This window comes from Ananas comosus, linkage group 13, assembly GCF_001540865.1.
Source record: "Ananas comosus cultivar F153 linkage group 13, ASM154086v1, whole genome shotgun sequence".
NCBI lineage: Eukaryota > Viridiplantae > Streptophyta > Magnoliopsida > Poales > Bromeliaceae > Ananas > Ananas comosus.
Window position 1 is genome coordinate 8,111,503 of NC_033633.1, and position 27,871 is coordinate 8,139,373.

General features: G+C 39.2%; 1 protein-coding gene and 1 long non-coding RNA gene across 5 annotated transcripts; one reads left to right on the top strand and one right to left on the bottom strand.

The window, feature by feature from the left end:
* LOC109719339 (AP-5 complex subunit mu) lies at positions 793 to 27,859 on the bottom strand. 4 transcript variants are annotated; one of them, XM_020245940.1, is made up of 9 exons: positions 27,661 to 27,858; positions 27,469 to 27,600; positions 26,357 to 26,665; positions 24,104 to 24,393; positions 23,096 to 23,994; positions 20,759 to 20,815; positions 15,626 to 15,673; positions 1,188 to 1,266; positions 793 to 1,101 (listed from the first exon to the last, which is right to left on the bottom strand). In XM_020245940.1, the coding sequence occupies exons 1-8, from the start codon at positions 27,729 to 27,731 to the stop codon at positions 1,192 to 1,194; spliced, it is 1,881 nt and encodes a 626-aa protein (XP_020101529.1). In that variant the 5' UTR covers positions 27,732 to 27,858; the 3' UTR covers positions 793 to 1,101; positions 1,188 to 1,191. The 4 variants fall into 4 exon arrangements, with proteins under 4 accessions (XP_020101529.1, XP_020101528.1, XP_020101531.1 ...); XM_020245939.1 differs by having other exon boundaries at positions 793 to 1,266; XM_020245942.1 differs by lacking the exon at positions 15,626 to 15,673 and having other exon boundaries at positions 793 to 1,266; positions 27,661 to 27,859.
* LOC109719340 lies at positions 2,883 to 5,061 on the top strand. The gene is made up of 2 exons (XR_002218660.1): positions 2,883 to 2,942; positions 4,827 to 5,061. It is a non-coding gene; the product is annotated as an uncharacterized LOC109719340 (long non-coding RNA).

Consider the following 27,871-nt stretch of genomic DNA (forward strand, 5'->3'; position numbering starts at 1 on the left):
AGTGAATTATAATTAATAACATAGCCAGTAGATATTTTCATCATACTGACTGAAAAATAGATGTTTAAGAGAGCAAACTAAGCTGAATAGCGAAATACGATTCAGCAATCAATATACATCGTATTCTTCCATCAAAAAGTATTGGAGGTTTACGAGAACAAACAGACCTTAACGGCAAGATATGATTCAGCACATATGCTGAATATATTTCATCAAACAAACTGAAAATTTGAGGTTTATTGAGAGCAGTATGAGCTAATTGGGCGAGAAGGTACAATTCATCACACAACTAGTCAACAAACTAAATCATAATTCAGAGTCCACCAGAGAAAACAGAACAATTTATAGAGCAAAATATGATTCAACACGACCAGCATATATATATTAATCAAAACCCGCATTGAAAGTAAACCTATAAATGTAATAAAAGAGAAAAAAAAAAAAAAAAAAATTTCTTTTAAGCAACCGTAAGTATAATTTACAGCCCCATTTCCTACTATCCAAACAAGAAACTGATTCTTCTTTGATAAACCAAGCACTAAGGATCGTCTAAACTTTTCCTTCAATCGAATACTCTTTTCCTCGAAAAAAATATATTATGACATTTTTATGTGAAACCAAACAGGGTTCGAAATTTGGCAGTTGGGTCAAAACAAACGATGGAACAGATGGGAGATCAGTTACGGCGCAGGCTAGTTTCAGTTTAAATAAACAAGTGTAAAAATCAAGTTCGGAAAAAATTCAAAATACATTGAACTTGGATGTATGACTTGTTAGACAAACAAACAAGCAAATACAAGTCGCTTCACTTCCCACTTTTGTTTCATGTCAAATTTCATAGCAAACAGCTTACGAATGAGCAGAGTGAAGATAAATCATACAACAAAGTCGAAAGCTAACTCAACAGCCTAATTCTTATTTGAAATACATTAAGGAGTTCTATTGTTAAAAAAAAAAAAAAGAAGAAGAAATTATTGATAAAGTGTCAATCAGATCAACTAAGAACACTTCAATCTTTCACTGGTGGTATCATAGAATTATGGCGAAATACTTACTGCCTTTAGAAAATTAAGGCACTTTTCAAACATTTGATGCAGTCCCCTGTGTTGATTTGAAGAAGTTTCGATACGTTAAATAAATTGCGCAACAGTTAAACTGACAAGACAGCATAACATAAATGATCTCACGTAATCAAGAATTTTTGGGCAATGCAGAAGCGGGACATCTTCCCAAAGTATTCCAGAGTATGTAGTCTCCAGAGGAAACCTGGCAAATGCAACATTTATAGTGAATTAAAAGGTTATCAACTTCAAAACATAGAGAAGCTGAAAAATAAAAGTCCTCCAATTCTACGATAGGACAAATTGACAAGATGCTGACACAATAAAATAACCATATTGAGAAAATCAAAGACGGTCATCACAAAAGAGGGTCAGATGAGATTTCATTGTCAGTACAGCATAAATAGCTGTCTACAAGGGAAAAGAGGATTTTTTTCTGTAAAGTACCGGACTTCTAAAATCATGAGGTTACGGTGTCCATTTGGTTGGAGAGCCATTTGAATGGTTCCGGTAAGGTTGCGGTGTAATGTAATATACCGGATTTAAATATAAAAATAGAAATAAATAAAAATAGTATGAGATACTATTTTTATTGAATTTAGAGAAGTGAAATATAAGTTGGGAATGACCTGTGCTGAAATCGGAATTAAAACAGAAGATTTAGAATTTTCTGTTGGAAACGGGGCAGATAAATTAGCAGAAAATACAGTCTCAGAAAATTATGAAAATTGGCAGAGATGTCAGAAATATTTTTATGAGGCTAGATTTAAGGTTTCATATTTTTCTGACACCCGTAGAGTGAGAAATAAAATCCGAAAGCTATCTGATAAAGATTGCAGTTCGGTACAGTTTTCAGTGACCAAACGGGGTCGAAACTGAACCAGTGATCGTCAGCTTGTTAAGTTAAGTAAAACCGAACATGACTGTCAAGTTTGAGCTCAAACGGACATTCAGGGAGCTCCGGCGAAAGTTATCAGATTTTAAGTTGCCTGGATGAATAGTGTTTGAGGGGTATTATGAAGAAGCTGATGCTTCTTCTTCTCCTTCGGCCGCACACCACACACGCACACGCCACACACACACACGCATGGAAAGAGGGAGAAAGAGAAGCCTTCCATTTTCTCTCTCTAAATCTCTCCCAAAATGGATGGATTTGGTGGAGAAGTAAGCTTGGAAGTTGATCTTCATCAACTTCATCTTCTTCCTCTCCATTGGAGCATGCTTTGAAGGTAAGCTTTAAGAGCTTTAATGGCATTTCTCTATTGCTTGGGTTTTAAGCTCTAGAAACGAATTAGTAGCTTTCCTAGATGCTAAGTAGATGATTTATGCTTAGATCCTAAGTTCTAATGGTGGATTTTTACCTATTGCAACATAGAGCTCCAAAATGAGGGCTTTAATGGTAGATCTCTAAAGATAGGTCTAAATGCTTTGGAAATGGTTTTAGTGGAACCCATTGATGCCTAATAGATGATTATTGCATGAATCTAAGGTTGTAGTAGAGTATTCTTGCAATAGTTGAAACCTAGGGCTCAAAATGGGATTTTTATAAATTGTTGGGTTTGATCTCTTTTAACCCTCTGTTTACCTAATTGCTAGGTCTACGAACGCGTTGGAAGCGACGGTTCGGCGATTCGTCGAGCCGGTGCAAAGTTATTAAAGAAACGGACGTTTAGGCTTCGTTTCCGCCTGGAGGGCCGAGGCGACGTCGTAAAATCCTGAAAACGGATTTGAAGCATCGTGACAAGAAACCGAAGACCTTTAATTTTCGGATCGCGAATCGGAGGTCGTTTGGTGGTCGCGCACGGATTGGGTCAAGCCGAGCGGCGTGCGCCGCGGGAGGCCGATTGCGAGTGACGACGAGCAATCGGAACGCGATAAAAGGTGGGGGGTGTCATCCCGAAGCAATCGGGCTTCTCCCTATATCTTAGTACTTTATCAATTATATAAGCATATTATATGTTGCTATGCATTATAGGATGACAATACATGCATTCCTAATCCTTGTATGATGTTTATGATCAATATAGTATTATGATATGGATATATGATGTAATGGACATAAGGATTATGAGATGACATTGGTAAACCTATGATGCTAAATGAAAGAAGAACCTAGTATTGTATTTAAAGACATAGTTTACAAGTGGCATTGAACTCATTGTGCTAAAAACACATATGACTTGAACTTAGTAATGGATTGGTTGTTGTACTAGAAACTCTAGTTAACATTGATCAAGTTGCATATTGGAATATTGCATTATAGGGTACTAGTTGGCAATTGTTACATGTCATGGCATGCTAGTGGGAGTGTAGTGTTACTTGATTAATACTTGTACCTAGTATGCATGAGATTGGGACTTAGTGTGGTGAAACCCTATAAAGGCATGATTAATGTGGATTAAACTGTAGTTGAATACATTAATCGATCAAGTTGCATATTGTATTTATTGTATATAGGTGCTAGATGATTATGGTTATTGCTTATATATGCATGCTAGTAGCTATACATCTTGATGATTGATCCATGATCTAGTATGCATGATGATTATATGATGAAAACTCTATAATAAAGACCTAGACCCTATATGAGATGATTAATGCTTATGTTGCTAAAGAACTAGTATGATGTAACTAGTGTTGATAATGAGTCAAAATTGACGAGTGGCATCTAGTTAGAAAACTATGATGAGTAGCATATGATTGTTTATGATCTTGATATGAGAACATTAGTGTAGTTGAGACACTATGAGATTGGGTATAAGAACACCTTGATTCCATGATGAGATTACCCTTAGAGGGTAGGTTGTTGTTGCTCGTGAGTCGATCATGCTCACATTGCCTGTCTGCGCTTGGTGGGGTCGCTCCCCTCAAGTTCTGCGCTCTGGAGTTGGTCACTAGAGAGGCAGCCCGCTTGCTGCTCGGATAGCCGCTTGTTATCCGCAGGCGTACTCGGGGATAGTCCAGCTAGGCATCCCTCGGAGGTTTTCATGTGAGCCTTGCTTGTGAACCTTGTGTTCACTTGGAGATTGGGTTACCTATTGAGTCATACTCATTATTATTGTTCATGATAGCTTGCTTCCATAGTTGTTGTTGTTCATAGTAGCTTACTAGTGTTCATAGTAGCTTACTTATTGCTCATGCATTCATGATATACTATTCCTTCACCTATGAGATTTGAGTGGAGTAGCCCTGTACCTAGTAGGTCGAGATGTGAGTCGGGCAAAGTGCGGGGTAGCCTTTGCCTAGGACCTTGAGATGTGAGTCGGGCAAAGTGCGGGGTAGCCTTTGCCTAGGACCTTGAGATGTGAGTCGGGCGAGGGGCAGGGTAGCTCTTTGCCTGGGACTCACGAGATTGGGTCAGACCTTTGAGATATGAGTCGAGTGAGACAAGAGTGAGGTAGCTCTTCACCTACTAGATTTGAGATCTTAGGCAAGTTAGCCTAGCGGATTGGGTAATAACATAAATAGTATAAGAGTATTGCATTCATACCTTGATTAGACATAGTGCATTGCATAACTATGTTGTTGTTGTATTTATTTCACTGTTGAGGCATACTAGCATGATGGTAGGTTATTGCTAGATGATGTTCCATGCATACTTTGCATTTGATGGCATAGTAGATATAGTAGTAGTATTTCCATATATCTTTCTATCTATCTATCTGTGCCAGCTTGGACCTAGTGGGAAGATCGGCGGAGTCGGCGGCCGAACCCACTGGGAACTATATTTATATAGTTCTCACCCCGTGTGGTTTTGGGGTACAGGTACACACGAGAGCGGATCGGCAGAGGATCGCGTTATGGGCTTAGCGCCCTAGTGCTAGTTGGTAGTTTACTTTCCTATTTTGCATTAGAGTTACCCTATACATGTATTGAGAGTAGATGATGTATAGGATGTGAGGTATTTTGAGATAAATGTAAACTAATGTTTATCTTTTGAAGAATGTAAGCTTATATTCATAGTTTGGAAAAGAATGCAAGTTGTAATTAAATGTATCGAGTTGAATGGTTGTAATAGAATAGTTAAGTATCTCTCTTTTGTTTCACTTGTATGTCTTCTACTTGTGATGCTTGCTCTTGTAATATTCAGCACTGTTTGTGCTCTCGCTGTTGTTGTATGATTGTGTATGTATTCAAGTGTTTTCCTGGGAACTTGTTGTACACAATCTCGTCATTTGAGCCTTGGGCGGACAGGGGAGACTCTGTCCGTTCGGCGTCCGTTCGCCGCGCCCGAACCGTGCCAAATCGGTAGCGGCCTCGGGGCGGGGGCGTGACATTTTCTCTCCTCTTCCTAGTGCAGTAGAGGTTGTGGAGTAATTAGGAGGCGTGCATTTTCGAAGCAAGGGTTTCTCTGCCCATATATCTTTTTCATGTACTAGAAAGGCCCGTGATAATTTTCAATTAATTGAGAGATGAACAGACGTCAAGAATGGCATAATATGTATGGCCTCTAACTCATTGTTTTTGGGGTGCCATAAGCTAGCTTGCAGGTGGAATCTATTATTTCGAAATGCTGGAATTTCTTAACATTTCAGAAATAGTAAAGCATCAAATTGGTACCTAAACTTCAATAGTTTTGACTGTATAACCCAACCTTACAGAAATTTTTTATATACGAAATCCAAACTTTAGTATTTCTTGTTCTACTTGAAGAGAAAAGTATAACTGGCTCCAACCCGAGCACACCCTTTCCTCCCATGTGTAGAAACCGAAAATTCAAGTTTCCTACACGCCTAAGATCGTACAACCACCGTAAAAGACAAAAACGAAGAAATAGAAAGCTCACAATAACAATCTCAAACAACTCTACATATGAATTTAATCAACTTCACCAAGAATATTCAAAACACCATACAATCAAAACTGAAAAATATCAAATAAACCTTCAACCAAAAATACCTTAGAAGGAACGTTCACAACAGAGGACAAGAGGCAGATTAAAGGTCACCCACCTCAAATGTAGCAAAATCTCACAACCTTTGGACTCTCTTTTACACTTCTCTTGCCCTTGAGAGAAACACCACAAAAGAGAATAAAGAACAAAAGAGAAGAAGCTAGTTTTCTCGCTCAACCTATTTTCTTTTGACCCCTAGCTAACCCCATGTGGACCAACTTGACTCACTTAACCCAAAATAAGCCACAAATCAACTTGACTCAAAAGGAACAAAAAAGACCTATTTAAACAATAGATCATTTGGCTCCTAGAAATACACTTTATTAATCTAGTAGACCAAAAAGAAATTAAAAAAACAAGTTTAGCACTAATTTTTAACACTCCCCTTAGCGCAAACTTGTGAGAAACCAAACAGAGCCTTTCGTGAAGTTCTACAAACTTCGCCTTTGGAATAGCTTTGGTGAAGATATCCACCAAGTTTTGTTGCAACCGCACTTCCATTAACTCAATTTCTTCATGAAGCACTTTCTCCCGAATGAAGTGGTGCTCCACTTCAATATGTCTGGTGCTAGCATGAAACCCCGGATTCGCCGCCAACTTGATTGCACTTTGGTTGTCACAATAAACCTTTACCGGAAAGCAACCAAAGTCCGCATCCCTACATATTCTTGTGCCGCAAGGGTTGCCGCTTTGTACTCCGACTCCATGCTACAGAGAGCCACAATGTCTTCCTTCTTTCCACATCATGATACAAAACCAAAACCCAATCCCAACACATAGCCCGTTGTAGATTTCCTCTCATCAAGATCACCTGCCCAATCAGCATCGGTAAAACCTACAAGTTTACATCTTATACTCTAATTATAAAGAAGACCAAGATCAAGAGGAATTGACGAACTTGACAATTCTCTTAGCAGCACTCAAATGAGGCTTTCTTGGTGCTTGCATAAACTGGCTAACTGCCACCACCGAATATGCAACATCCGTCCCAGTAATAACAAGGTATAACAAGTTACAAATAAGTGTTCGGTAAAGGCTTGGATCCTCAAGAGCCTTACAATCGCCCTTTCGCAACCTCATATTTGCATCCATAGGAGAAAAGCACGACTTGCTCTTCTTCAAACCAAACTTTTCAACAAGCTTTGAGGCATAATAGTGTTTTTGAGAGACAAATACTATCAATACCCTTCTCAACCTCCAATCCAAGAAAGTGGCTAAACTCACCTAAAATCTTTCATTTCAAAGCGAATAGCAAGTTCATCCCTAAGCTTACTAATCTCCTCGGCATTGTCTCCGGTAACAATCATGTCATCCACATAGAGAAACACAATGGCATGCCTACCATTATACATCTTCACAAACATACTTGGATTGGAATTGGAAACATGAAAACCACAAAAGAGAAGGTATTGAGCAATTTTACCATACCAAGCTCGTGGCGTTTGCTTGAGCCCATAAATCGCCCTTTTCAACCGGCATACATGATCTGGAGAAATCTTTGAAATAAAGCCCGGCAGTTGGCACATATAAGTCTTTCAGTCCACCTCCCGATACAAGAAGGTATTTTTGACATCAAGTTGCCACATCTTCTATCCCATTGAAGCTGCCAATGAAATGAGAACCTGAACAAATGTCATTTTGGCCACCGGACTAAATGTCTCTTTATAGTCCAATCCATATTATTGAGTGAAGCCACGAGCTACCAACCGTGCTTTGTATCTATCCACGGATCCATCGACCTTTCTTTTATTCTTGTATACCCACTTATATGAAACCGGTTTTATGTCCTTCAGTTTTGGCACCGACTCCCAAGTTTCATTTTTATCAAGTGCACTAATTTTCTCTTCCATTGCCTTCTCCCATTCATGAACCCCTGTAGCTTCATCATAACAAGAAGGCTCATCACCCCACAAAGAAACATGAAGCAACATCCACTAAATTTGCACCGGAATTCTACTCTGGTCCAAAATAATGTGGATTCTTCTTGAATTCTTGTGTAGACCTTCTCATCGGTTGTTCTTGAACCTCACTTCTAGAATATGAATTTTCTACTCGGGTACCTATGCTTCCCCTCTATTCGACTCTCCTCGAAGAAGAAATCAATGTATTTAAAGCATTAGAAGGAAACAACATAGAAGAAGGCCTCTCCAATATTGTTTCAACATGGGAACTTGTAGGAGCTTCATTTGGTACAACATCGGTTGATCATAATAGGATGACATTTCATTGAACACCACGTCTCTAGAGGTGACGAACTTGTGAGTTTTCGAATCCATACACTTCCAACCTTTCTTTTGTGTTTCATAACCAATGAAGACACACTTCTCTGACTTAGCATTAAATTTGGTCCGATTTGCATTCGGTACATGAACATAACAAATGGAATCAAATAAATGAAAGGGTTAATTTCATACAGGTCCCTGCAAACATGGTGAATAGCAAATATATCCCTGCAAAACTCAACTTTCATAAGTTGTCCCTACAAAAGTCCTAATGTATGCAGATGTCCCTCTGGTTAAAATCTGTTAGGAAACTGTTAATTTTTTAACAGTATGCTTGTGAAATGACAATTTGCCCTCACAAATATGTCCCTCCAAAAATACTCCGTCTTCCTCTTCTTCCTCTTCGGGCCACCGGAGCGGACGGCAACGGTGGCAGATCATCGACGACGACGACAAAGAAGAAGAAGGAGGAGAAGAGGAGGATACGAAGAAGAAGAAGGCGGAAGCGGCGCAGGCCGGAGGAGCTTGGAGGCGAGGGGGTTTGCAGCCAGGTCGAGGTCGGGGTCGGGTTCGCCGGCGACGAAGAAGAGGGAAGAGGAAGAAGAAGGGGGAAGAGGAAGAGGAAAAGGGAAGAGAAAGAGGAAGAGGGAGAGGTTCGCCGCCGCGGCGAGGTTGAGGTCGGCGAGGTCGGGGTCAGGTTCGCCGGCGACGAAGAAGAGGGAAGAGGAAGAAGGAAAGGAACAAGAAGGGGTAAGAGGAAGAGGGAAAAGGAAGAGGAAGAGGAAGAGGGAGAGGGAGAGGGTTCACCGCTGCGGCGAGGTCTGGGTCGGGTTCGCCGGCGACGAAGAAGAGGGAAAAGAAAAAAGGAGGAGAAGAAAAAAGGGGTAAAATTATAAATTCACCTTATTAATTAACCATAATAAAGTATTTTAACTGTGGTTAACGAAAATTTTCTAACGGAAACTAACGGCAGGGACATATTTGCATATATTAGGACTTTTGCAGAGACAATTTATGAAAGTTGAGTTTTGCAGGGATATATCTGCAATTCACCATGTTTGCAGGGACGTGTATGCAATTAACCCTAAATGAAAATAGCCAATAGATGGTTTCATTCTATATAACATTTCAAAAGGATTTTTCATGGGTTTTTTAGTGCAATAGTCTTCTCCTAAAATTTTATTCTAAAAATAGACATATTAAATATTTATTTATAAATATGATCCTATAAAAGCGGTGAATGGTTCACCGCTTTTAAAAGCGGTGAACCATTCACCGCTTTCTTTCTTTTTCTCACTTCTTTCTATATTTCTACGGTGGTAAAAGCGGTGAACCATTCACCGCTTTTATTCTTTTTCTACTCCTAATGAGTTATGAATGCGATGAATCATTCACCGCATTTAGAGGTCTATTTTTATAATTATTTTTTAAAAAAATTTATTTTTACAATTATAAAAATCGATAGGATTATTTATAAAAAAAAATTCATATTTCATACTGCAAGAGCTCAACAGCATCCAGTTGATGACATGACATGCCCATGCCATCGTTTCAACGCACAACTCCTTAGGCAAATTCTTAGAGTAGAGCCAACACCAACATGCTTTCGAAAGATGTCGTAGCTTGCGCTCCGCCAACCTACTTTGTAGTGGAGTGTGAGCACAAGATAAATGCCTCCGAATTCCATGCTCTCTACAAAATTCTTGAAACCCCTTTGATATAAATTTACGATCTCCTTCACTTCCCAAGCACTTGATTCCTCTCAAATGCTCCCCTCCACCATAGCTTTGAAAAGTTTACATTTAGAGAAAGCATCAAACATCTCTTTAAGGAAATATACCTATGAAAATCTTGTGCAGTCATCCACAAATAGAAGCATATATCTGCATCCGAAATAACTTGCCTCACTATCTAATACCAAGATATCAATGTGAATGAGATCCGGTGGCTTCTTACTTCTCAACTTGGAGTCTTCAAATGGAAGTCGTTGAAATTTTCTAAGTTGGCCTCCTTCACATACACCACCAACTTTGACTTCACCAATATTAGGCACACCATCTGCTAGATTCTTGGAGAATATTGCTTCATTTTATCAAGAGCCACATGTGCCGGTCTTGCATGCCATAAACTAGCATTAACATTTTTTGCTAGTTTTCTATATATACGAGTCACCGGCGGAAAACACATAAAGTGGTTTTACTCGCTTTCCATGATGCACAACATCGACAAACTCCGAAAGCAATTAAATTCCATTTTGTTTTTGCCATTCTCTCTATGTTGACGAAGGGAAGAGAGTCTCGAACCTGGCCGGTGAAATGTGAACAGTCTTTTTATATAAAGGCAATGTCTTAGTCGAAGAGTCTCTATCTGCCGTGGATCAATGTAAAATAGTGAAATGGCCACATTCCCGATCCAATGCTACTCTACTGATCCAGGATAGTTTACCGGGTAATAGGGCAACTGAGGTAGTTTCAGTTCCAGATCAACCACTGAAATTGCTGAGTCGACGAAGCCAACTAGCCCAGGTACTGGCTTAGACACTGCTACCTCTGCATCTGTCTTTGACAATAGGGCTTGAGGTCGATCAGTCCACTACTAAGGATCTATGGTAGGTCAAAGAGCGCAAAGAAGATTGCCCACCAAAAGTCCTTGTACGTGCTATAAGATATAGGCTTTCAATGAAAGCTCGTAGGATCAGCTGACAAAACAGAGAGGGATTTATACTCACCTGGTTCATGTCTACGGAAGAGGGATCTCAAATTGTGTTTGACCGCAGACTCGTAGCATGGGTGATAATTCTTCATCTTAGGTAATAAAGGTGGACAGCTCGTCATCTTCAAAAAAGAAATGATTCTTGCGCTATTATCTCCTATCAAATAAATTCCCAATTCTCCTTTTGGGGCTTCCGCTCTCACATAAAGTGCTTCGGGGAGTTGAAAATAAGCATAGATCCGAAGATTCCCAAATAGGTCAACCTTTCGAATTGCTGCTGAATCCATGGGTAGGTAAGAGGCAACCTATCGAACTGAAACATCTGTGCTCGAAAGATAGTTGTCCAAACACTGATAAGGGATGTATGGTTTCTCGAGAAGAGAGGAGCCGTGGTGGTCCCCCCCGGACCGCCCAGATCCCACGAGTGAATAGAAAGTTAGATCTACATTGGATCTCACCTGAATCGCCCTACCTATCCTCCTGAGGAGAAGTTTGGTTTCAAACTCTGATTCAAACAGAAAGAGCCTGTTGAAGAATAAGCTGGCGACTCATAGGCAGTGGCTTGGTTAAGGGAACCCACCGGAGCCGTAGCGAAAGCGAGTCTTCATAGGGCGATTGTCACTGCTTATGGACCCAAACCTGCGTGATCTATCCATGACCGGGATGAAGCTTGGGTAAAACTAAGTGGAGGTTCGAACCGACTGATGTTGAAGAATCAACGAACAAGTTGTGGTTAGGGGTGAAATGCCACTCGAACCCAGAGCTAGCTGGTTCTCCCTAAAATGTGTTGTGGTGCAGCAGTTGACTAGACATCTAAGGGCAATTCAAGAAAGTCGAAAACTACATCGGCACAAGAGGCTGGGCTCAGCCCCTATGGTTAGTATCACAGGCAAGCAAGGCAGGATCTTTCCAAAATTGAATCAAGATGCTTAAGACAGGCCTTTGGTTTAATTAATTGGTTTCGCCAAACACTAAACTGAACGAGCCCTTTGTGTGCCCTACGCACGATAGAGAACGAGCTCTTTGCACCCTATGGCTGCATAGGTTCTTAATCTTTCCCCTAATATCCTCTCAACCGCCCCTGCTATCCTATCAACTGGTCAGTCAATATCAGTAGTGGAGGAAGGAAGAAGAGTAGTCCCTTGGTCATCAGTTAGTAGTTGAATAATCCCAGTAGTAGTCCTCTTGCCTAGTGGAGTCAGCCCTTAATGGGCAATGATAGGCAAACCAAAGATTGCACATCGCAGTCAAAGCGTGCTTGCTTTGCACACAGGCACAGCAGAATGAGAAGCTGCTCGGCGCACTAGCGCTGCTTGACATCTCTGTATTGCTTCGTATGAGCAAAATCTTTGATGATCTTATCGGGAAGATCTCTACCCCGGATTATTGGAACCCCCGAGGATCTCCCCTAGCACAGCACGATGAAAGTTGTAAGCTGTGTTCGGGGGGAGTTATTGTTTATCGTTGGCCTCTACGGTAGAATTAGTCGGAGAGGCCTGAGAGAAGGTGGTGTACCCTACGGCGGATGTCAGTGGTTCGAGTCCGCTTATCTCTAGCCCGTGAACCTAAATACAAAATTTTTTCATACTTCTACCCTTATCCGGCATGAGGAAAAAACCTCCTATACATTTCTAAGGGGGGCATTGTTTATTTACATCTATCCCAATGAGCCGTCTATCGAATCGTTGCAATTGATGTTCGATCCCGAAGAGAAGGAAAAGATCTTCGAAAAGTAGGTTGGAACTCAACCTACCTCAAATCGGTGATTGAGATCTTGGCCCGAGGCCGTCTGGCTCGTCAAGCTCGGAAAAGTATCTTAGCCGATGGCGCAGAGAGGGAGAGTTGGATACCCTTACCTACTGTAGTATACTGAATCCCCAGTACACTGAACTTCAGTCAAATTGACCGAAGTGTGGTAATGGACAATTTGGAGAGATCCATGAGATGTTCCGAGTGCTTCGGAATAGTTTAAATAAGTGTATGGGACCTTGGAGAGCAAGTTGGAAAATTCCAAGCTTATTGCGCTGGAAATGCTCTCGGGGTCCTAACCCTGGCTGTAGGATCCAGACCCGACCCCGAACACGCGAAATTTTGGGTTGAGCAAAATGTTAGTTGTGTGAGGGGCCATGGTGCAATTGTGTTAGGGGAAGCCTTAAGTGAGGGTTCTCAACCCTTTTCCCTCGTTCCCTTCACACCAAACCAAAAGAGAAGTTTCTCTTTCCCTCTCTCAACCTCTCTCTCTCTCTCTCTAGGGTTTGCTCCAAGAAGTGTAGACTAGTGGAGAAGAGCATGCTTGGTGGTGAAGCAGCCTCTTGTACAAGCTTGGCTTGGAGGAGAGCTTTGGTTTGAGGTGAGCTTTGTGGAATTTAGAAGTTTTGAGTTAGGGTTTTGTGCAGAAACCTTAGAAATGTGATAAATGGGAACCCCATGTGATTCTAACCTAAGCTATTGCATGAGTCACCAAGAGATTTGGATATTATGCCATGAATGGGTTTCTAGGGTTTCTAAATAGGGCTTTTTAATTGTATGGGTTTTGATGTTAATTGGTCCCACATTTCCACAATTGAAGGTAAACCGATGCGGTGGATTGCTTAGATTGAAGTTTCGTTAAGCCTACGATGGTCAATATGGGGAAATCACCATTTTCTCTTCGTTTGCCGCAGTCGAGTGAAATCGACGAAGATAAATTGCGCAGCTTGGCTTTCCCACTTCATGATGTCGACTCGAGGTGGGGGGTGCTATCCGAATTAGCCGAATTTCATTCTATGTCTAAGTTCTACAGCCATGTAGCATCATGCATTGAGATTATGTGAGAACCCTATGAGTTCTTGATAAATTAATGCTTTAGTGTGAGGAATGATGATCCATGTTGCATGATACTTGTAGGTGTATTTATTTTTATGATGTTGGGATAGATGTATATATGTATGTGCATGAGATGCTAAAGGACATATGCATGTTGACATGTTATGAGAATATGCTAGATTCATGAGAACTAGATGTGTAAGCCTATGACATTGATGAGAATTGGAAACTATTGCATATGTGGCCGACTTTGAGCATTACATGCCTTGCGATTATTTGGGATATGGGATTCCCGAGGTCCTCGGGCGGGAGGACTTGATCATACTCGTATGTTCGTCTGTTGTGGCTTGTGGAGGTCACGACTCCCAAGCCGTGGGCTCCGGAGTTTCACAGTGAGATAGAGACGGGGGTTCAGGCACCACGGTGCGCCCCCGGCAGACGGTCACAAGAGGTGACAGTGTGTGTGGCGAATTGTGGTTCGACCTTTGGGCGAACCGATTGGATTTGAATCAAGGCATGGTCATGGCATTTCATATATGTTGCATACATGGTAGAACTTTCACTTGTTGATATCGGTAAAGGCATAGTAGATATCTTTGAAGCATGATATATATATATATGTTGGACAAGTTAGGCTTATGATTGTTACTTGTTACTTCCTTGTCATATTGACCTATTCTTGTCTCTACGCCTTCTTAAACCTAGTGAGAAAATCGGCAAGGTCGGCGGCCGAACCCACTAGGAACTTTGTTTAGTTCTCACACCCTGTTTTGTAGAGCCAAGCACGAGCGCATTCGTCGAGGATTGCGGCAAGGGCATCGAGCCCTAGATAGTGTGGACCACCAGGACTAGATCACCTACCCTCGTGTATAGCAAGCAAGAAAAGAAAAAGACATGTAAAGCTTTTGAGAAAGAAATGTGAGGTAATCATTTTGTATGTAAAGAGAAGTTGTAACAAGTTAAAGAATGTAAATGGTTAATACACTGTGGAAGTGTTGTAATAGATAGTTTAAATTCTCTTGCATCTGTGATACGCCTCTCGCAAATGTTTGATGCTAATATCTCTTGCTTGGATATGTATGCATAGACTTTGTTACGCCTTGGGCGGGCAGGGGAAACTCTGTCCGTTCGACGGGTCTGTTTCGGGCCCGAGCTGTCCGGCGGCGGGTCGTGACACCTACAGTTCAACTGGAAACTAGTTACTTGTTCAAATACCTAGCGACAAACTCCTGTGTTCCTTTCATTACGGAATTTCCGAACAAGTTCCCCCAAATCGATCAATAATATCACAAGCTGATAAATCGGTCTAGATCGGCTTACTAATTGCTTTCAGAGTGTGGGCCCCGCCTTCCCGGTAAGGAAGAGGATAAAAAGGTGCTGTCATCTATCTCGACCAGTTTCCCGAGGCCTTGGAAATCAAGACCGGCTTAGAGAATCATTGGCGTGCTTTCTCTCCCCATTGTTTCGATATTCTCCACTTCTCATTTTGGATGAAAGAAAGGATGTAGAGGATGAAAATAGAGGAGCTCATGGTGGTTATATATAGGTAACAGAGGAGGATGAGAAAGATGGAACGAGTAGAATGATTGAGAGGTAGGCTAAGTTGGAGGATGTATTTGAGGAGGATGGTCATGAAGAGGTAGCAACCATGGTTGCGACGGCTGTGACGACAGTGATGTCTGCGATGATGGAGGCAGAGGTGGTGAAGAAGGTTTTAAGAAAAAATGGAAGAGAGTATATAAAAGGGTATTTTGGTCATTTCACTATTTTTTTAAAAAAACACCATGACTATCTAAAAATTTCTTATCTATCGATAGTGGTTAAGTGCATTTTTTTTGTGCAAGGGGATTATATGCATTTTAGACAATTTTCCCATTTGTACATTTGCTTTCAAATAGAAGTATAAAGACGAAAAGGGAAAAATAAGGTACCTGCATTGAGAACTCAATTGGAGCTTTTACAGAAGGATAAATGCTTACCTGCATGAGAAAGTAAGTTATTACTCACAAATAAATAGTAATATTTTTGTTGAACCATAGCATAGCACAAATAAGGCATAATATTGAATACATGCAATTAACTTTCCTAAAAAGAGCTGGGCAATGGTAAAAAGGCCACGATCCACAGAAAGTTATTTGCAAATGCAACAAAAAAGAAAAAAAAAAAGGGAAACGAAACAAACAAGGAAGATAGCATGCCCTAAGTAAAGGCTTCAGGCCCTGTATGGATGCATAAATATTTTGTTCAGAACATCTTTGTCATTTCTTCAACTAGCTTATAGTATTTGATAGATAAGGAGAATGATCAAACGTTTAGAAAGTCATGCTATGCTCGCCCTTCAAGTGATTTTCCTCTAATAAGATAAAACAACTCCTGGCTGATATACAATCTATCCTACCAAATCATGGCTGCTGAGGGCTTCAATCGAGCTAAAATCACTTACAGTCATAAAGAAAATACTCATACCAAACTAAGTTATCACTGAATAATTTGTTCTAATATCCATGCAGAGTATTAGAAAGCTCTTTAGAAGGCAACTACTATTAGAGATGTCAACGGGTCGGATTCGGGGCGGATTTTTAAAAACCCGAACCCGAACCCGACTCCAAACCCGAGACCCGAACCCGAACCCGAACCCGACGGATTTTAAAAATCCATATCCAAACCCGAACCCGACCAAAAATCCGAAACCCAAACCTGAACCCGAAAATTTGAACCCGAAACAATTATTTCTTTTTTCAATATTTCAAAATATATTATATTAAACCTAAATTTTTAAAATACAAATTCAAATATAACATCAAATTTATATATATATATTATATATAATACAAAATAAATTCGGATTCGGGTCGGGTTCGGGTTCGGGTCGGGTACAATCAAAATCCATATCCGAATCCATATCCGTCGGGTTTCTACTTTTGATATCCATATCCGAATCCATATCCATATCCATCGGATATATCCGTTTCATTCGGGTTTGGGTTCGGATAAAATTTCGGGTATCCATACCCATTGACATCCCTAACTACTATCTAGGTGCTTACGCTGGGAAATGAAATTATGCTTTAGCAGAAATATGGTGCTCGCACTAATAGTTTAAATATACGTGGAAGCATTATCAATATTAAGTACTAACCAATTCATAGCTAAGATAATTGAAAAGGTACATTCACCAAGAGTCCGACTACTATGCTATCAATAGCACCGAGCGCTTGGTGCTATCAAGCTTTTCGCCGTTAGATCTATCCCTTTAATCATTTCCACCCGTTAGAACATACTATTCAACCAACCACCCACTCAACTCTAGGGGACCATTATCATCCTAACTGCACATCCCTTCATCCAAGGACCGAAAACCTGACTTGGTGCTATTAGTAGTATTCTAGCCTAGTTCCATTCACCAAATAGATATCATGCTGAAACATACCAATTAGTATTATCCTACAAATTATAAAGCAGAACTCAAAGAGTAACAAAGAAAGCGACTTCACTAGAGTAGGGGTCATACCTCATACAGTCTTAAAGTTGTAATGAAAGGAAAAAAGCACCTACTCATAATAATGATCATTATAGCAGTGAGGAGGACAATGATTGGAATGATCCAGACATTGATGATGATCACGATGGTAGGTTGAATTGTCTTGTGAATTGCCATTTACAGTGAGAACAAGGACCCACATGTAAACAACGAATATATAGATAATCCTAATGAGGACTTGAATTTATTGACCATCCGGAACACTTTCCTACATATAACAATTAGGTAAATCAGTATGTCGTGGATTCGACTGAATTCAATGTTAGACAAATCAATACTGACCTATCTAGCATTGACAGGACTTGGGTTGGTCAAATCTTTTGTGAGAAGGCATCTTTATTAGACACTTTAGATCGATGACATATTGCTCATAATGTTCAGATGAAAATTTTGAAATCCACAAAAATGACTTCTACAGTAAAATGCACGGTAGAGGGATGTCCTCGGAGATTACACACTTCAGTTTCCAAAGATGCGGCGGACTGCAGAGTTAAGACATATGCTGGTCAATGCTAAAAGAGTCGCACCGTAATTGTATTTCAAGTCTTATATGTCAAATGATTCTCCCGACAATAAAAGCAAGACTTAATAGCGCCAAAATAAATACAAGAAACGGTATAATCCACTTTGTGTGTTAACATAACCTATTGGAAGGCCTAGTTAGCAAGAAGTAAAGCATTACAGATTATTTACGAGAGCTGGGAGCAATCATACATAAACTTGTCTTGTTATCTTACTATGGTGCAGAAAATTAATCATGTTACTTTATGGCGTCTTGATCATAGATAGCCATCAGATAGGAATTGTTTGTTTGGTCGTGTTTTTTAGTCATTTGGACCTTCTATTCGTGGATTCGCACACTATCGATTGGTAGTGAGCATTAATGGCACTCACCTATATAGCAAATACGAAGACCGTGCATTGATAGCGAAGACTACAGACGCAAATAATGGCATACATCCTTTAGCACTTGCAATTTGCGAAGGAGAGAATGGTGGGAGTTAGCGTTGGTTTTTGCATAACTTGCGTCAATATGTTACACGCAATCGAAAAGTTTGCTTTATGTATGATCGATTTAGTGAATTTCAAAAAATAGTGGCTGAGATACATCCTCCACGCTAGGGTCATGCACATCGGTGGTGTCTTCGACACATAAAAGCAAATATAAATAAGTGTTTTAAAAATGAATCTTTATTGTACAAATTCTATGCTACCGGAAGTGCTTCAACATCGACAGAAGAATATAAGCTTAAGGAAGAATTAGATGCATTGGACCATGATGCCTGGAAGTGGGCGGATGGTCTTGAGAAACACAGAGTATTAGACATGGACATTTGATGGAGGATGACTCTTCAGGTTCATGACCACAAGTATGTCAGAAAGCTTAAATAGGGTAGGTTCTTAAGGGAGTTCGTGCTCTACCTATCACGGCTTTTATTCGCGGTGATATTTTATAAACTTAATAATTATTTCTTACAGCGTCGTGAAGATGGTGAAAGTATGACGAGCATGTTAGCTCCTAAAATGCGAAGTGAGATTACAGCAGACATGGAGACAGCGTGGGGACACATTGTCCATCAATTTGGGCTCGTAAAATTTGAGGTCAATACTAGAGATTTCTCATACAATATTATGAATGGAACATATGTAGAATGTGATTGTAGTGAATTTCAACTAACTGGAATACATTGCTCGTATCTTTTAGCAGTTTATATTACTTCACAGAGAAGAATAGACTCATATTTTTTTGTTCCCGTTAGTACAGTGTTGAATGTTATCGCGAGACATATGCACCACATTTCCATCCTGTTCCCGATAGACGACAATAGTCACGACCCCAGGGCCCGCCAATCGTACCACCTTCTGTTAGAAGGAAGAAAGGTTGCCCACAATCTACACGTACTCACAATATAATAAACGAAAGAATAGAGCGACGAACAAAATGTAGCATTTGTAAATGGCGCGTCCACGTCGGACATAAGTCTAACACAGACATGCAATGCTAATAGCTATGTCCATGATATATGTGCCCAAGCACTTTCATTGCGCAACATGAATCAGGTGCTATTGCCGTTCATTGGGAAGTTAGTTGGGGTATGCTTCGACGATATCCTGATCTATAGCATGAGTCTTGAAGCCCATTTGAGCCATCTACAGAGAGAATCAGCTTTATCTAAACCTTAAGAAGTGTAGCTTTTTCACCGTCAACCTCATCTTCCTAGGTTATAACGTGTTTGCGAGGTGAGCAAGGTTGATCCAGCTAAAATACAGGTGATTCGAAACTGGCCAACCCCGAAAACCCTAACTGAGATACGAAGCTTTCGTGGGTGTGCATCATTCTACCAATGCTTCATTCGAAATTCCAGTTCCTTGGTTGCCCCAATAACTGACTGTTTGGAAAGAGGAAAACGCCTAGCTGTCCTTAACCTTCCACTTGCTTAAACCACCACTAGAAACTATCCAATCTTCTTTTTAATAATTAAGCTTGGAAAGAATCGACTCCTAGATGTTTCATTTTAGGACTATTATGTGTACTTGGTGTTGGTGATCGATCTCAGCTTTTTGTCTTCATTATTAGTTCTTATGGTTGCTATTGATCAAAGTCTTGATTATACTGCTGCTGAAATTTGCTTTATTTCCTACATTGGATTCTATAGTTCATTTTAAAAGGTCTTATAAAAATTGGATTCAGAACCTTATTGCCAAGGATTTAAGTGCCGCGGCACGGGATCGTGCCGGAAACTTGCTAGCACGGTACGGCACGGTGCATGCCGGGCCGTACCGATGAGTTGGTAATAAAAAATATATGTGCACTGACACGTAATGGCATGAAATATTTATTTTCTTTAGCAACAAAATATGTCAATTATTTATTATATATTTTTATCAAATATTTTGAACTTTATTGAGAAAATTACTTACTAATTTCAAGAATAGAGGATTTTGAGTTGTGCTATTGACAAGGGGGCTGTATCATGCCGATATCTTGCTAGCACGATACGGCACGGTGGATACGGCCCGTGCCGATGAACACTTTAATCCTTGCTTATTGCATCATATTTCAATTTCCCCTTCCCACTACACTGCTACAGTACTTTTGGGTTTCTTCACGAACACATACAGATATGCATAGCAATGCTTGGAGGTACACATATAGTTGCATATAAATAAGCTTCACTACTACAAATCTAGTCATGACACAAAAGGCTAAGATTTTGCAAAGGCAAAGAGCACTAGCATTAGAAAAACCAGGCCAACACATTTTGACAATGTAAGAAGTTAAAATACCAAGGAAATCATTGAACCTTTCCAAATCTATGGCACATTAGTCACATCAGATGACTACAACCCCACTATCCAATATATCGAGTATAGAATTAATGGAATTAATATAGTTTCACAGAGGAAATGCTAAGACACAAATTTAATATGCACCTAATTATCAAATTAATTGAACTTCAATGAAATCAATTGTGGCACTGCCTTAATTATCAAATAGGCAAAATAACCAGAACAAACTTACAGATTTTGGATCAATTGTCATTCTGGATAGTGAACCTCCAACAATCTTAAAAGACACCTGCAGAAGTGTTCATTGTCAAGGAAATTGGCGAAGAAGAGAACCACACTAGAGCCAGAAAAGAACATCAAAACTATATTGACAAAACAAAAGATCCAGTAACAAAGGAATATTTAATGTACAAATGCCCAAAGCAAAAAAGCAACTAGTATGGGATAGCACATTACAAACGCATCTGATAAAGGTCAAACTAGTAGGCAATCTGTATCAAAAATATCGGTGAATTAGAACATGTTAACAAGTTTACCATACATATTCCTATATTTAGAAATCAAGAAGTACAAGGCTAGCATGTAAAAAAACTTTAGACTTAACAAATGAAGAATCACGGTCAACAAAGTGTATATTCTATTATGACTAGATGTTTATCATGTCTGGAGCAACATTTTGTAGGGTTCGTCCTCCCAGCCATGATCATAAACAAGTAGGATGGTAGATAATCCTAGGAAGTGTTTCTTCAGGTTTTCACAGCAACCCCCTTTCTTGATGTATCACAAAATTTAGAGAGGGTTAAGGCCAATGATAAATAATTTGCTTAGAGCCTTCTTCATGCCAATTTATGCTCTAGCAAAGCCCATACAATTGCAAAATAATCTAATGCTATACACACACACACACACACACACACACACACACACACATGCATATATGTATTTATGTGTATATGTTGTTTCAAAAATTAAGATAGCACGTACCAATAAGAAGTTACTTTACGAGTGTTGCTTAGATGAATAACAACGAAGACGGGCACTAGGGGGAAAAAAGTGGTACTATCCAAGAATGGGAAGATCTTTTAGCAATTCAGCCAAAAGACAGGAAAAAAAAAAAAAAAAAAAAACAAAAAAAACAAAAAAAAAAACTAGCATCTCTCTACCATGAACTAAAATCTGTCATTTACCAACGTGTTAGGAATACAACTACAATAATAAGGATCCAGTAGTTGCTATTTCTTATTGATAACCTCGCAATTTATATGATTATTTGTTAACATTTATGCATAAAATTGCATCCATAAGACCATAACCTACGACCAATCAACCATGCAATCCCAGAGTCTTTGTCCCAAAGTCACCAAATACATGATATCCGTCAGAGAAATTGATACCAACTATACTCGCTTCAATGCCTAGATGACTAACCACACAGCAATGAAAGGAGGGAACAAATAGACAAAGGACAACAGAAGAGGAATGTGAAAATGTTCTTCACTAGCTCAACAAGCAAGAAAGGTTCTCGATCCTCATGTTGTTGTAGATTTCAGAATTTCTAACTTGATTTTGTACTGTTACACTGATGGCGGTATAATGAAAACTCTGAACAGAAAAATATGTTAATTAATGATCATGACGAACCTATTTGCATGTCATAACAAATTATCCAATGATAACTTTTGTAACACAAAAATTTTATTTTTGTAATTGCAACATAGGAGTGTGATATTGCTCCATTGCAAGGCCCTCATAATCATGATAGTTCACGATTGTGCATTCGATCTAAGAGATGATGTATCAAATTACAAGAAAATAATTCAGATTCCGTGTATAATATGTAGCTGTAAACATGTTTTCATAACACTGGAGATTCATCCGACTTCAATACCCTAAAGGCAAGTGTGTAAGCTATAGAATCCCAAATGGAGCTCCTTCCGCTCTAAACAGCTACTGTGCCCTCTGACATAGGAGCTTAAGCCTTAGTCCATCACGACATCCCTATAGTCAGATGCTCTGGGATATTGCAGTCCACCTATGAGGTGATCTACTCTTCCTGAGGAAAAAAAAAATTAGAGGCCACACATAATATGTGACTGTAGACGTGTCTCACGCTCCCCTCAACCACATAACACAGGCCTATACAGTAAATAAAAGAGAGATGGACACCGAAATAAATATTCATAGCAACCGAAAGGCCCATAAAGACCTCATGACGGTCCTAGTCAACTTAATCTAGCTTTCAATACAATAAAAGCAAGTGATCGAGTAACTAACTATTACTCACTAGTCACTATGCTATGCAGCAAAAAGAAGTAGCACAAGATTAACCAATAAAATGAGTAATAGTAGGGGTGCTACATATACCAGTCATGAATATCTAAACAAGAAGACGTCTCATAAGAGACTACATAACAAGGATCATATATGAAATATTATGATTACATGATCAGACGGGTACGATGTGTATCTGAAATTATAATATATCGTAATATGAAAGAAAAACTACACATAACGCTTGAAAGAGATGCACAAAGCGCAGTGATATGTTTGAGAAACTACAGAAGCCTACCTTTGCATAGTTGTATGCTTGCCAACAAAATGGTTCTTCCAGCTCCACTGCTTGCAGGTCGTTATTCATTTTCTCCATCAGGTATTCCTCTATGTTCATGACATTATTAGAACTATCTTGCTCACCATCACTATCATCTTCAGCTCTAACTGCAGAAACTGACCTAGACAAAGAAAGGACTCTTTGGCTTGCTCTTGGAAGAAATTTCACATTTCCAGAGAAAGTAGCCTCGATGCTTTTCCCACTTATACTGCGTCCACTTATAACAATTTTCCACTCAACAGAATGTTTTGTCATTGAAACTGTCCCGATTGAAGGATTCCCGTCAAAGGATGCAACTCTTCTCCGAGGAAATGGCATAGTAACAGAACAATATTCCATCGAAAGAGGAGACTTGTAACCTTCCATTAACCGCAACCTGAATAAAAAAGCACCTTCATCTTCCGAGACCATTGACAGCTGGTAGAACCCTTTGACAGGAGGATCAAGACCGCGTAAAGCTTGATAATGCATCAAACAAAAATTCCCTAATGGTGGCGAGAACATTAGACCTTGCTTATCATCACCATGCTCTGATACCTGAGAAGATTGATGGAAAGATAAAACCTCCACATGAGCATCTTTCAACCCACTCAGAGTTAATGAAACGTCAGGTAATCCTTCTAACTCAGCCCTGCAGTTCACTTGGCCTGATATTGAAAGAGAATCTGGTATTTCATCACGATCATACATCGCTGCATTGAAAATCTCATGAATGGAAAATAGTATCCGTTGCCTTCCTTTGTATAGGTACGGCTTCCACGCTGGTTGCTTGAGGTCTGCAGTTGGTATATCTGCTGATGAAAAGCCATTTGCCCTAATTGCAGAAATATTGGTATAACTGAGGTCTATAGGAGTCCCTGGTTCAAGATTTGTCAAACTTGCTTTAACTTTATTAACGTAACGATCTATGAAGAAACTAATGTTAAAGAAAAATATGATGAGAAACATTGCAGTAGAAGTACCAACCAAATGGCATTGAACTGCTGATAAAAGCGCGAAGTGCATCTTTGTCAATGGGTTTTGAAGTACTTTTTGGGGCATCCAGAGTAGCGCCGCCAATGACAAAAGCACCTGAGGTGCTCGAAGTTGAAACAGGTGCTACGGCAGGTTTTGCTCGGGCCGAAATGCCTGATATGCCTATGCTACCTGTAAGCGAATCCAATAGGCCCCCTACAGAGGAACCACCTACAATAACCTCAGGATCAAGAACATCGCCAGAAATTATGTCACCTAGGACATGAGCCACCATAAATGCCCTACAACATACAAGTTGGTGTCGGTGCAAAAATTATTACATTGTTAAGTCTAATTTGACACAACGATGCCACTGTGCCAGAGTCTTTAGCTTAATTACATATTTAAAATTCAAACTTAATAACAAAAAATTGTTCTCCAGTGAACAAGTAGGATCACACCAAATCCCCTCATCCTATAAAGGACAATGATTCTCAATATATATATATATATATATATATATATAGAGAGAGAGAGAGAGAGAGAGAGAGAGAGAAACTAGAATAGTAGAAGAGTAGTGTTTGCTATCTACTTATTATCCCTTGGATGCATAAGGTTTACTATTTGGTGGTGGTGCTATTATGGATCCAAGGGCTAAAAAGTAGAAAGCAAACACTATGAATATATATATATGGATCTAGAATAGTTTCAAAAGAACATGAATAGTGCTTGTTAGAACGTTTTTAATTTTTAACCCATGGACACCTAGGGTTTACTATTTGGTGATAATATTATTATGGATCCAAGGACTAAAAAGTTGAGCAGGCACTATTCATGTGCTTTTGAAAGCAATATAGAGAGAGAGAGAGAAAGAGAAAGTAGAACCACTATACTCTTATGAGTATGGAGGCCTTCATACTCATAAGTTATTTTCGATTATATAGCTTTCAAATCGACGATCCATACAATTAAACATGACTTAGAGCATGAAGTAACTAGAAACCGAATTTAGTAAGTTTCTAAGATTATAATAAAGTCCGTCAAGTGGGCATAAAATAACCGATCAAAATCAAATGACCTCCTAAATATAAAGAATAGTGTTCTTTAATTCAAGATCTCGGTTTCTAGAACATTTAAATGCTCTAATTTACAATTAACGGTAAGGATCGTTGATTCAAAAGCTCTGTGATCCAAAACAAATTATGAGTATAAAAACTATCGTATCCATAAAAGTATAGTGTGTGTACATATAATAGGATAGTATGCTTTCGAAAACATGGAGGCTTCAATGCTTTCAAGTTGTTTTCGATGACTAGAAATCCGATTCGGCGATCAACTCTATTAGACATGATCTACAGTGTTCGAACTATTGAGAAACCAAATTTCATAATATTTTGACTTCATTTGCCTAGTGAACGAGTAGTCACCATACTGAAAATAAAAATCTTATACAAAGCAGTGATAGAAGACTTTAAATTTCAAATTGGTAGTATCGATCTTGCTCTTGATGGTAAGTAAAATTTTCTAATAAAAAGTTCAATCAATTATGATTCTTTTATACCGTTAGCTTGAAAACGCCCCATATTGACCATTAAAAATGTCAATTTTGGGGCCCTTTGATCGTAAGGCATATGATGCTAAAAAATCATGAAATTTGGTTTTTAGAATGTTTAAGCACTCTCAATTATGTTAACGGTATGATCTTCGATTTGGAAGCCCCAACATCAAAAACAACTTATGAGTACGAAGGCAATCGTACTCATAATAGTATAATAGTCGGACTATATATATATATATATATATATATATGAAAATTGAACAAAGGAAAGAGACACTGAATACTGCAAAGCAGCGAAGCAAAAAGTATAATGCACCATTAACTTGTTGCTGTGAAGTTTATATGCATATATAACTATTTTTCAGCTTAACTTAAAAGTCTTTTCTAGCACACTTCACTAACTTAAAATATCAAAGATGATCCAAAAGAACAACACATTATTTCTGCAACCAGTATGAATATACTATTTCCGCCACTAGTATGAAACCAAAAATATGCAAGAATCTAGAAGTTGAGAAGTTCCCAATTTATGCCATTCTGATCAAACAGTGCTTAACTATCTAAAATCTTAGACTTCTTCTATAAGTTGGAAGAACTATAAGCTTATGAGAAATAAAAGAACCAATTGACTACACGGTTTGTATCAAAAGAAAGAATAAAAATAAAAATAAAAGAATCAATAATTCTAAATAATAAACTTACACTACCCTGTGATGCATGGAAGATTAAGCAAAAAGGAAGAAAGACTTTGTTTCTCGCCAACTGAGCTTCCACAGTAATTCCTTTTACACAATCTTTCATATGCTTTAAACTGTTGAGGCTCAACCAATGGTAAAATAGCAATATAATAACTGCCCTTTGTATGTAAAACTAATGGCCACAAGATAAACTCATTTTTGTCCTTCTTGTGGATATGAAGTGATATAATATGACGAGTGATAGGATCATCAACCCAAGAATCTGATCCCTTAGATGACCCACTAGTACGAATGCCAGAACCACACACAGAACCTTCCCTGCACAAACCAGAAACCATAATATGTCCATTACTCAATTTATGTAGCTAGAAAACTGCAGTTACCGTCCTAATCAGCTTCAAAATTCACAAACTATTAAATCAATCTTGCAAATAGTTCTATGGTACAGACAACCACACATTTATGCATCATGAAACTACTTATTATATGCAATTTTAATGCCATTTACCTTTAAAAAAGTGAACGATCCGAGTTATCATAAATAGGGTTACTTTGCTGAACAGAATACTCCAACTAGAGAATACACTACCTTTCTAACGGCATTAACATTACAAATAAGACGACAGTGTTTCATAATGCTTCTTCAGGTTAGCTAAGCATTTGTATATTAGAATACAGTATCACAGTAGCTCGTTGTAATTACAACTTTGGTTACCAAATAATTCACAAAACAAAATAACTACTTGATTAAATACAACAGAAATCAAGCCAGAATTAGGTTACCTAGAACGCGGATTGATATGGTTTGTTGAACGGGAACGGGAATGGAATTAGCTTATCTTAAATCTTGAACACTAAGACAGAATAATAAGAAAAGGTCTGGCAGGACTTTAATTTTCAAAAAGCCTAGAAACATGCTTACAAATAAATGGACTTTCAACAGACATATTAAAAATTAAATTCAAATTTCAATACAACAAACGCACGTAAGTTCTAGCTTGTTTCAGTCTATTGGTTCAACTCATGGCAAATTTTGTTGAAAGTTTTGTATAGGAAACAGTTTCCGCAGTATGTCAAATAGGGAGGAAGTGTTGAGGGTTCGAACAGAAGCGCCAACTGACCTCCGCTTCCTCTCTCCAAAAGCTACGGCGAGCTCCGCATCGGTCGGCAGCAACGGCTGTAGTGCATCCCCCAGCTGATCAATTTCTCTCTGGCACGCCGCATGCCACCGCTTCTCCACCGTGGGGAATCTCCTGATATTCAGTACTAGGTAAGAGCGAGAAGAAAAATTCGGGAGGATTACGTTAATCTACCTGGAGAAGACGACGGCGTCTTGGGGATTGAGAATCCATAAGGCTCGGATGCTACTACCGCCGGACATCATTCCTCCGCAGGCTGAGATGACTCGGAAGGATTAGACGGGAAGACGGGTGGGTAGACGGCTAAATCTTCGCTCATTCCGCACGTTGCATTACAATTTTCATCGGTCGAAATGGAATACAAAGTGGTCGAACCAAGGGCCTG